Consider the following 11484-nt stretch of genomic DNA (forward strand, 5'->3'; position numbering starts at 1 on the left):
AAAGAGCTCTATTCTATGCATGCACTATAACAAAAAGACACATACAGGTACAATTTTTACCCCCTTCTGTGTCACTCGGTCCCAGCGTGTCAGGCCAGGATCGGTCCCTCAATTCCTTGGAAAGACGAAAATACGAGGTGGGCGTCCCCGTGGAACCTCGGGAGGTCAAACACCTAACCCGACCAGCAGGTAGAGGGCAGATTGACACTCAAAAGAGTGTGCTGCTGTACCACCTTATATACCCGTTGGGTCACGTATTTTCTCTTTCTTATCTGTAATGCCAAATGGTGCGGGCCTTTTGTGAGACCAGTTCTTACAAGGGAGTTGTGAACTTAATTTACACTTGTAAAAGAGAGTTGAGAGGATTAAATTGGAAGTACTGGACATTCTTTTTCTCAGTGGGAAATTCCTCTCCCAGGGACTGTGTGTGTTCGAATCAACATGGGTGCCAGCCGGGCACTTCTTGCAGCCTCGAGCTCAGTTTATTTCCTTAATCGTTACTCAGAGTCAGAGAAACTCGCATATCCTGGTCTCGCATCAAAGCAGATCAAAGCTTAATGGCTATGCTGATTTTCTTATTGTTCCTTCTCTGCCCTGTATACAGACATCTCAGAGGGCAAGCAAGATTGTTTGAGATGGGGGGGGGGGCTGTCTGGCTACATAGATACATAAAATTCAGCTTTTATGTCACTGCATATATGGGTGGAATATCCTTTGGAATCTGCTGTAAAATATCCTTTAAAAATTTCAAATGCTTGTTTAGACCAGAAGCACTAGAAGCTCCCTAAAAGTTTTAGGTAAGAGCACAAGCATCCAAAAAGATGGCCTCACTTGCGCTTTGTCTCTTCCCCTGAGGTCCCTCCCCTAATTGCTCATGCTTAAAGCAGGTAAAAAGCAGAAAGATAAAGCCTTCCTACTTATAAAACTGATGAGGCCTTGCCCCCTGTGCCTCCCACTCCCTCGTTATAGCTTTTATGGTTCAGACCTACCAGTATGCCACATTATATAGATGTATCATGCTATAAAAGGGATGTTTCGAATTTAACGTCCAAAACCACTTAATTTAAGTTGATATGCCTTTGTGAGTCTCTGTGGCTTAGATCTCTTCTCCATTACCTAGAAAATTTTGTTTTCTAAAATTTCACTTTTTTGGCACAGATGAACACTATTCTTTAGCCAAGCTAGTGGAAGCATCTTTTTTGATTTTGTAATTTTTCATGCTGGAATTCAGATGAAGTCTCTAATTGCACTCTTCTAGGAACAAATAATTCACCCTGCAAATTCTAAAGCTTGAATGACTAGTTCTGTTTTCAAAGACATTTCGGTAGAGGCCAGAGCCTCCCAAACCATATTGAGCTCTTCTGAGCTATTATGAGTGTGTGCTGGGAACAGGCCAGAGCCAGCAATCTTTTTTTCCAAAACCACTAATAGTAGACCTAAGAAACAGTCTGCTTCCTACTTTTTGATTTTCTTTGGCTGTTGTTTTGTCTCCAGGAGGGGAAAAGAGAATTGAATAATTACAAATGAAATAAAATGAATATCCAGTAACTGAAAAAGTGTGGCAGGATTATATTAAAAACACCCGAGGGAAGTAACTCCTCTATGAACACAGGCCAAAAAGTACAGGAAATTCAAAATAATTGAAAAGTGTGAATGACGGAGCAGAATGCAATCCAAGTGGCTGTTTTATTGGGCCACCTGGCTTTGGATTGCAGCACTTTGCAGTCCATTGTATGTAGGTGAATGAAATGAGAAGCACCCCACATGCAACTTTTTAGTCATGCTAATATGATTATATTAATATAATGCTAATATAAAACACATTCAGCTGCTGCAACAGCATGCTCAGTTACTAGATGAATCTCAACACAGGGAGCTGAAACTAGAATATCCGTACTTGAATTCCAAAAACATTGTCTAGTAGATGTAAGGTAAAATTCCTCTAGCTACATTAATATTAGGAGCCTGTCCTCCTACGAACCAGACTCTCTCTGCCACATTGAAATTCCCTTATACACTTTGCACTGGTACATTACAGTAAATTGTTAGATTGAACCATGATATCATGTAACATGACACTACTCATCTAAGTATAAGCAAGTGTGTTTAATATCCCTCACTACACTGACATCCATAACACACCAAAGAAAGTTACAACAGTTAAAAGAAAACACCACCTGGTTTGATCAATTTGAAGACATTAAGTTTTGTAAAATACCAGCTTTCAGTGTTGTAGTTTGAAATTAATTCATGTTCTTAGAGGAACTTTTAAAATTAAAACATCTTTATTAATTTTGGATCAAAATAAATAAAATGTGTAACACAAATACTGTCAATACAGAAATAGCAAATATTGGAGTGTTGGTCTGAGGGAAATTGGTACAGTGTTATTTTACAGAACACAAGCAGGATTATGTCCATACATACTGTGACCTTGCTTTCTCTTACCAGTTTTACACCTGTATAGTTCTATTGGTTTCATTTGGTTATCCCTGGTTTACCCCAGTGTGAGTGAGAAAAGAATCAAGCCTTGTATTTATATCTCCTTGCAATCTACTAACTTGGTTTGTGAATCAGTTGCCCCCCGTAATCTTCCTAGGTATTAGTTTGCTGTATCATCTCTGATGTAGCTGTCCAAGTTGTAAAATGGCATGTAGCTAGTCAGTTGTCCAGTGACCGCTAACTGGAGATAATGAAAACCATATGTTAATTTAGTCCTAGCTGGCATCAATTTGTGATCAAAGGACCAAATTAGTACAATATATGTTTTGTCAATAAAATGCCAGAATTAAACTGGTGAAACAGTAGAATTTGGACCTATATTTCTCAAAGCATATGGCACATTATTATTCAGAATTATTTAAAAATCACTAAAGTTCCATTTTGAAAGTGTTCGCTCAAATATTTTTTAATTTACTGTTATCAAATAGCAGATCAAGTATCTTAATACTGAGACTCTCATGTATTTTATAATCCAGGAATGGAAATCTCAGAAAATCAAAAGAAACAAGCCATGCAAAATGCCAGAAAGTCAAGGCATGGAAAAATTAAAGGTGAGTATTTAAGTACTATTGTAAGTTTTTAATATACAGATTAATAGTTCAGTATTTAAATTTATGATAGGAAATAACATTCAAATATAATCTTTGATCCTTTACAAATCTCTTTTAGGGTAGACTTTCTAAAGTGATATTATTTAGCGCATATTTCCTCTTCAAAGCCCTTAATAAATAATTTACTAAATAATCTTTACAAACTCCTTCAAATAGGCAAAAAAATGACTTAAACAGAGAAATTGAGAGATTTACCTAAAGGTACAAAAGGTGTGTCAGAGGCTTAGATGGGATTAGAAACTGAAGAATGGAAACCCTGGTTCCATTCCCATGTTCAGACTCTTGCACTCAAGTCCTCTAGAATTCTACAATGTGATCTAAAATATTCTTTGAATATAAATTTTGTTGTATTCAAAGCAGAAAATTCTAAATGATTTTGTGCGCGTTTATGTGTGTGAGAGACAAGAAAGATTTTGTTCACTTTTTGATGCGTTGAGTGGATGAGTTTAGCATCTGGGAGTCAGACTGGGTCTGAGTAAGAAGTTGGGGTGTGTCTAGACTACATGCCTCCTTCGACGGAGGCATGTAGATTAGCCAGATCGGAAGAGGGAAATGAAGCCGCGATTAAAATAATCGCAGCTTCATTTAAATTTAAATGGCTGCCCCGATCTGCCGATCAGCTGTTTGTCGGCAGATCGGGGGAGTCTGGACGCGATGCGCCGACAAAGAAGCCTTTCTTCATCGGCACAGGTAAGCCTCGTGAAACCAGGTTTACCTGTGCCGATGAAGAAAGGCTTCTTTGTCGGCGCATCGCGTCCAGACTCCCCCGATCTGCCGACAAACAGCTGATCGGCAGATCGGGGCAGCCATTTAAATTTAAATGAAGCCGCGATTATTTTAATCGCGGCTTCATTTCCCTCTTCCGATCTGGCTAATCTACATGCCTCCGTCGAAGGAGGCATGTAGTCTAGACACACCCTTGGTTAGAGGTGCTGTTCTGGAAGAATGGAAGAGGCATGACTTTTGTCTTTGTTCAATGTCAACTTTTTTGATCTACAATTGTGAAAGATTCTTATAGGCACATTAATATGTAAACATGCCTATCACTCAGTAGATATGAGTGAATGGTATGTTACAAATTTGGCCAGATTTTCACAGCATTGGTTGTAAAACATTGATCAGGTGATTGTGATCACAGTAGTCAAATGACAGTCTCTGAGAACATTATGTTGGAAAAAAAATTCTGCTCCAAGGTGCCTTTTCTTCACCAGTAGGAACATTTTACACAATCTTTCCCAGCTATTGCTTAAAAAGGCAGTGTCTGCTAGATTAGCCTTCTTTCCTCTGAAAAGCAGGATGTTCCTGCAGCTGTTGCCTGATTTTGTGAAACTAATGCTGATTTTCTAGATAATACTGTAAAGTTTTGAGGTCATACAATTATTTGGGTTTTTTTTACCTAATCAGAATTAAGACCAAAATGGAAACATGGAAAGTCAGATATGGTGAGATCTGATCTACTGCTGTTGAATATGATGGCAAGAATCAGACTTTATTGAGAGTTGCATTTGTCCCATATGCTCTATGAATTTTCTCCAGGTTGATTACTTTGCCATTTGATTCACACATTCTTAATTTTTTCCATCTCCAGGTATAAGTTATAATGGATGTCCGATGCCCCCTCTACACCAGAGTTTACATCCAATTCATCAACGCCACATCACTGTGCCCACCAGCATTCCACAGCAGCAGGTCTTTGCTCTGGCAGAGCCCAAACGAAAGCCATCCCTTTTCTGGCACACCTTCAACAAACTTACCCCATTCAAGAAATGAGAGGGTGAGAGTTATTGGAAGGACGTTGGCTGGCTGAAGGAGAGCTGTCTTCTTGAGAAGAACCTTTGGGATGCAACTGAACATGCTTGAGCTAGAAAACTGCGAATCCTCTCTTTTAAACAGACTTAGGCTCCACCTGAGTCCAGAACATAGTCTAGAAGGAAAGCTAAGTTCATAAGGTTATATGATGAAGAATCCAGATGGTTCTGAAGTAAATGTTGACACATGTCAATAAGCATTGCTAATGAGGAATACATCACTTGGTGATGAAGGCAAATTGCTATTATTCTATAGTAGCGGCATCTAATCTCTCTTTAATAAAGTCTTCTAAAATTTATTTTTCTTTAATAATGAATTGAGGGCCAAATTTAGGAGTAGAAAAAAATTCTTCCCTCAGGGCATATTGGCAAGGAATTTTAGGGGAATTTTCTCCTTTGTTTCTATCACTGAGCAGGGGTCATCCATCAGGATCAGATGATTTAACTTGATGGGGATGCAGAAACTAGTGGATCTCAACACTTTCTGTCTTTTCCACTGTTTCTGTACATTTGCCAAATGGCAATAGGAAGACCCACAAGGCCTTATCTTCTAGATTAGAACAGACAATTTTTTTACTTCATACTATGGAAAAAGGAACAAAAAAAGACTGCAAGGATTTATGTATTTATTGCTTATGAGGAATGGAAAGAGGAAAAACCAGACCCACTGAATGATTCTTTCCACCCGAGGTACCATGTTGCATGCATATATGCACTTCCAAATACATTTCATTTCTTGCCTAGGCTTCCTATCCTGTAAGGCTCTTCTCTGTAATTCCAATATGACTGTGTTTCTGTATAAAAATTAAAGTGTTTTATTTTTAAACAAATGCAAATAATGTGAACACATAAAAATGCAAAGTTAAGGAACCACGAGAGTCTTCTGGCACTAATGAGCTTTGGTTATGTAATTCACACTTTTTCGTGCAACTTTATTTGGAAAGTGTATGAACTGTAACAAAAGTTTCCATCAAATTCCTGAAGCTGTCTTTGATGCGAAGCCTCTTACACATCAGTCAAGTGACTGTGGGTTTTTTATTGCTTCAAAATATTAGAGAAGATGGCACCAGTATGGACAAAAGCATTTGATGGAAGCCAAAGTTGGCTTTGAGACCCATCAGTTTCTGTTGAAGGATGACTTTTATTTTGCGCTGAGGTCAGCTCTGGCCAGAATCTGTAGTATATGTTTGCACTGCCCTATTTTGCTTTGCCTGTGACATGAAGTTGATTTGAAAAAAATACCTTTATAAAACGCATGAGAAAATAGGTTTTAGAACTGGCAGCACTGGTCATTTTTCTCAATTGCCATGTGTAATAATTAACAAGTATGGAGGAGAGGCACCATAGGTTTCAGCATTGGTTTGCAAAGGATTTATTTCATATATTTTACCATTATAAGAGTCCTATGCTGCTGATTAGAAGAATGATCTAATAATAAAAGAAGTTCCAAAAGTGTTCTTTGACAAATTAACTCAGCCTTCTTTGCCATGGATATGTAAAAATAAATGAAGAATGAATAATGGGTTAACAGGCAGGTATCTTACAGACATTGTAAAAAGCCTTATTTTAAAGTCTGCTGTTGTAACTCTCTATTTTTACATGTGGAGTCCAAAAGTTGGAGTGTAAAATAATTTAATAACAGTAGCTTCTACAATGCATGAGCAAGCTCACTAATGATGCACATGAATAAATGTTTGTCAGTAGTTGTGTTTAAAAAAAACGTGCACTTCAGTTTTTGATAGACACATACCTGACCTTTTACTAGCAAGTCGTTTTAACTAAGTGATGCATTGAGAACTGTACATTCGAAATGCCTTTTGTATATAGCTCAGCAATAACTGCAAAGTTCTGCTGATGCTGAACTGAACTTTCCAGTGTGTAATGAACCTTAGTGCTTGTACTTTTTTCATAATTTATTCGTGGGGTGAAATTTCAGTTTGAGAACTACTTCATGGCAGATCAAATGGATCACAGGCATTTTCTTCTGAGCAATGATCCAACGTGGAAAAAGAAGTGTGTAGGGAAGTCCAGGAAACAACATGCTGGGTGTTTTGTTGATTTAAATGTCTTGTGTAAAATGAGCCACTTCCTTTCAGATTTTTTTTTTAAATAATTCTGAATGTTTAATGTAAGTATAAAGACTGTATTTCTAGATGAAGGCACATAAAATTGTGCTCTCGCTAAAATGGGTAGCCATGTAGTATTTCTCAATAGCCATTTGTCTGCACAGTTGTCCAATTCTGCTGTACAAATGCAAGCTATGCACATGCAGCAGGTATGCAGGCATTTTTGAAGTCAGAACTTTACCACACACATTTGGAAAGTTTTGCCTTAAGACACAGGAAAAGAATCTTGGGCTACATTGTACAACCAGCTGTTTCTTGTCCCAGCTAGCTTTTTATACCATGCTGGCATAAGCCTAAAGAGTTTGAGAGGCACGTCCATGGTTACACTCTTGACTTAGATCAGTCGTTCCCAATCTTTTCGAGCACACAGACCCCTTTTCAATCTATTAAAATTGCATGCCCCCCTCTCCCTGGAGGAGGAAAAAAAAGAAGAAAGGTAAATTAAAGAAAGGAAAAGAAAAGTAAGGATTGGGTCCACTGTAGTGGGCCTGATCCTTATTTTTAAACTTTCCATAGACCCCCTTCCCCCTCCCGCAGTACTGTTGCAGACCACCAGGAGTCTGTGGACCACTGTTTGGGAACCACTGTTTTAGATAATACTTATTCCACTCCAAAAAGAGAGTTCCTGTGGCAATTCTGGAAAGCAAAGTAGATTTATGAATGTATTTACTTTGCATGTGAATAGCCGCATAGGCTATTCCTTTCACAGCAGTGTTCTTGTCTTAGCCTTGGGAATGAAGACAAAGGTTTGAATGTGCTTTTGGGTGCACAAGTTCCTTTCTTCAGGAGCACCTCATTCATTTCAATGAGATGCAAGGCAAAATATTTCATTATGCAGATTATTCAGGAAAGGTTATATGTATAATATATTACATATGAATCTGAATTATTTGCCATTTTATGTGTGTCTTTTCATGAAGCCTAATCTTGCATCAGGTGTAGAGGAAAAGATCCATATGGCATGTTTGTTGATTTTATTGGCTAATTTATACATCTGGACTGCGCCTAGACTGGCAAGTTTTTCCACAAAAAAAACTTGCCAGCTGTCTACACTGGCCGCTTGAATTTGCACAAGAACACTGACGATCTAATGTAAGATTGTCAGTGTTCTTGTGCAAATACTATGCTGCTCCCGTTCGGGGAAAAAGCCCTCTTGCGCAAATGTATTTGCGCAAGAGGGCCAGTATAGACAGCTAAAAACTGTTTTGTGCAAAAAAGCCCCAATGGCGAAAATGGCGATCAAGGCTTTCTTGAGCAAAACCGCATCTATATTGGCACGGACGCTTTTCCGCAAAAAGTGCTTTTGCGCAAAAGCATCCGTGCCAATCTAGACGCTCTTTTCCGTAAATGCTTTTAACGGAAAAACTTTTCCGTTAAAAGCATTTGCGGAAAATCATGCCAGTCTAGACACAGCCCTGTGGTCTAAGAATGTGCTTACTTGATGGCAGGATGATCAGTGAAATACCACAAAATGGGTGAAAGGGAGATTCCATCACAGCATTTTGAAGATAACATAGGTAAACACTAAGTTACATTATCCAACAATCAAAGCATCTGTTAACCAAGAAGTTCAGCATGATTACATAATCTTCATGGAAGTACAGTTGCAAAGTAAATAGCTAGTAGTTTATCAAAATTTACCTTGAAAAGAACTGTCATTGTCCTGCTCCTGTTGAAATGGCTTTTTATTAGCATATCAATATAAAAATCAGAATTCAATAGTTATTAATTTTACCTCACTTTGCTTTAATTTTTTCCCTGTTCTATTCAGTGCAACATTTACATACAGCTGTGCCTCATTTAGGTAAAGTGCAGCCTGGGAAGAGCCTTCCTTATTACCTATTGAGCAGACAACCTCAGACTTTCTGTGTGACAAGCATTGAAACAATCTTCCTTGAATGTGATTCCATTGGGTAGGATAATGCCAAAACATAACTGCATCTAAGAGTTTTGATCTTACTCAAAACAAGATTGTTTTACAAATGACTTTTGCCATGCTGAATTTCACTTTGATTTTTAACAGTGAAAAGCAGTGAATAAGTTTAAAAAGATAGACTACACAAATATTCCACATTTCATTATTTTTTAAATCATCATAACTTGGAGTTTATGAGCCAAAGGTTCTTAGCCATAACAAATATAGTATCTTTTATTGACTGCCTTTCTTTTTTTATGTCTGTGGAATTTGTATTTGAGAGATGCCTTCTGAATGATCCTGTAATTTAAGACATTGTTGTAAATATTAGAGATGACTTGCATATGTATTTTACTTGACAAATGTTTTGTAACATTTTATCTTTATGTACATGCTTTAGGCATCTTACTATCTGTATGCTGTTACACATTGTAAATGAAGTGCAGTGGCTACAGAACAGATGAATTGGCTGTTGACAGCTAAGTACAATGTATAGGACTGTAGTGACCTGATATGTATTTGTTCTGAAGTAATCAATGTGTTGCAAGATTTATTTCCACTCAATACATTGTTTGTCAAAATGAGTCTATTTTCTGGAAATGAGTACAAACCTAGACTTGCATTATTTTGTTCTTACAGTATGTTTTAATGAAAAAAATGTACAAAGCTGAAATTGCTCAGCGATTTGTCTTACAAAATTATACTGTGCAGTTTTTAAAAATGACGGTGGCTGGTTTTGTTGTCTATAAAATCGCTGGGGTTTTAAGTACTTCTAATATCACATTTCTTTAGAGCAAAAATGTCATGTCCTCCTCTGTTGGTTTTATGATTATACCCATTTTCCATTTATAGTATGAACTAATTTTAATCACAGCCACTGAGTTTGACTCCAGAGTAACTCCTCACCATTCAGAAAATATTTTAAACCTGGTTTTGCCCCTACAACATGCCTCTACCATCACTGTTGTTGTCACCTCTCTTCTGAGAGATCATCCCTATCAGTCTTCCTTGGAGGTATATATAAGCGTAGCATTTTCTGGCACTAATGAAACTGGCATTGAATGGAGGATAATTCCATTTTGCATCAGCTTTTGGGTTTTCAAAATTTTCCTTTCCACATAAGAATAAAACCACATTTTTCAACATTTTTTCTAAAATGAAATAATGTTGGGTAAGTGTGTATATATACATACATGTATGCATGCTATCAGCTGCTGGTTGGACAATTGGTGGAGATCCAGGTTCAAATCCCTAATCTGCCTGATCAGGGCACAGTTTTTCATCCCAGATTATTCTGCTTCAGGCTCAGAAGAGACTTGTCACAACCAGGATGTGGGCAATCCAACTTAGTGGTTTGGGAGGCAGGCTGGGTTGTATCCCAGGCCAGAGAGCAAACCAGGTATCAGGAGGCAGGCAGGGTCAAATTACTGGGAGATTAGTAGCAGGAACAGGTATTGCAAGAGAAGCAGCTCTGAGCAGGCACAACACAGTTGCATGGAAAACTTTCTGTTCCTGTGCTTGCATTAACTTGAAGCTGGGACCTCTTCAGAACCCTTCCCCTCCCCCCACCCTGCCAGAGTTCCACCAATCAGAGTTAAGAGCTAGAATTCAGCTGCTATTTTAGTAGCTTATAGTAGGTTCCAGGACAGCAGGTTGGGGCAGCCTAGTTCTTAGCTCTGGTCATCTGAAGAAGTGGGCAGTACCCAAGAAAGCTCATGATACCATCAACATGTTTTGTTAGTCTATAAAGTGCTACCAGACCCTTTTTGTTTGTTTGTTTTGTTAGTCTATAAAGTGCTACCAGACTCTCTCTCTTTTTTTTTTTTTTTTTTTTTTTGTAACAGACTAACTCGGCTACCCCCTGAAACTTCTTAAGAACCCTGTGAGCCATGGTCTAAAATTCATGGTCCCTAACAGGATTTGGGAGAGTCTTGCTCCCTCAAAACAACCAAAAACAAAACAAAATTCCCTTTTTCAATAAATCGCCACAAAATGTTTTGTCTTTAAGAGAGCGTATGTCACAGAAATGCCATGCCCAAAATATTCTGACCTATCATGCTAGCAGAATGGTAGGCTTGCACTTCCTTCCCCTTCTTCTCAAAGCCTGCACCTTTGACTTCCACCATTTGGTTGTCCTAGAAAATGAGAATTAGATGGGCCTAGGTCTGCTATGTGGCATTGAAACAAACCAATTGTATCAAGGCCCTAAACTGTAGTTTCTTCCATTTTTACCAAAGCTGTGTTTACACTGGTGCGATCTTGCACAAAAGCAGCCACTCTTGTGCAAAAACCTGCTGCCTGTCTACAAGTAAACTGACATTCTAATTTATGAAATCAGGGTTTCTTGCACCAGAACTCTGACGCTCCCGCTCAGGAATAAGCCCTTTTGCTCAACTGTTCTTGCGCAAGAGACCAGTGTAGACAGGCAACATAAATTTCTTGCACAAGAAAGCCTTATGGTTAAAATGGCCATCAGAGCTTTCTTGTGCAAGAGAGGGTCTACACTGACATGGATGCTCTTG

General features: G+C 38.3%; 1 protein-coding gene across 15 annotated transcripts in view; it reads left to right on the top strand.

Annotated features, from left to right (window-relative positions):
* The window catches only part of SPATA13 (spermatogenesis associated 13), a 125940-nt gene extending 115211 nt beyond the window's left edge, over window positions 1-10729 (top strand). For all 15 annotated transcript variants that reach the window (XM_014581469.3, XM_006138887.4, XM_075919258.1 and 12 more), the window contains 2 exons: window positions 2979-3053; window positions 4702-10729. In XM_014581469.3, coding sequence (XP_014436955.2) covers window positions 2979-3053; window positions 4702-4883 — 257 coding nt within the window. In that variant the 3' untranslated portion in view covers window positions 4884-10729. The remainder of the gene's footprint in view (window positions 1-2978; window positions 3054-4701) is intronic.
* The last annotated feature ends 755 nt before the right edge of the window (window positions 10730-11484 follow it).

Source organism: Pelodiscus sinensis, chromosome 1 (assembly GCF_049634645.1).
Source record: "Pelodiscus sinensis isolate JC-2024 chromosome 1, ASM4963464v1, whole genome shotgun sequence".
NCBI lineage: Eukaryota > Metazoa > Chordata > Testudines > Trionychidae > Pelodiscus > Pelodiscus sinensis.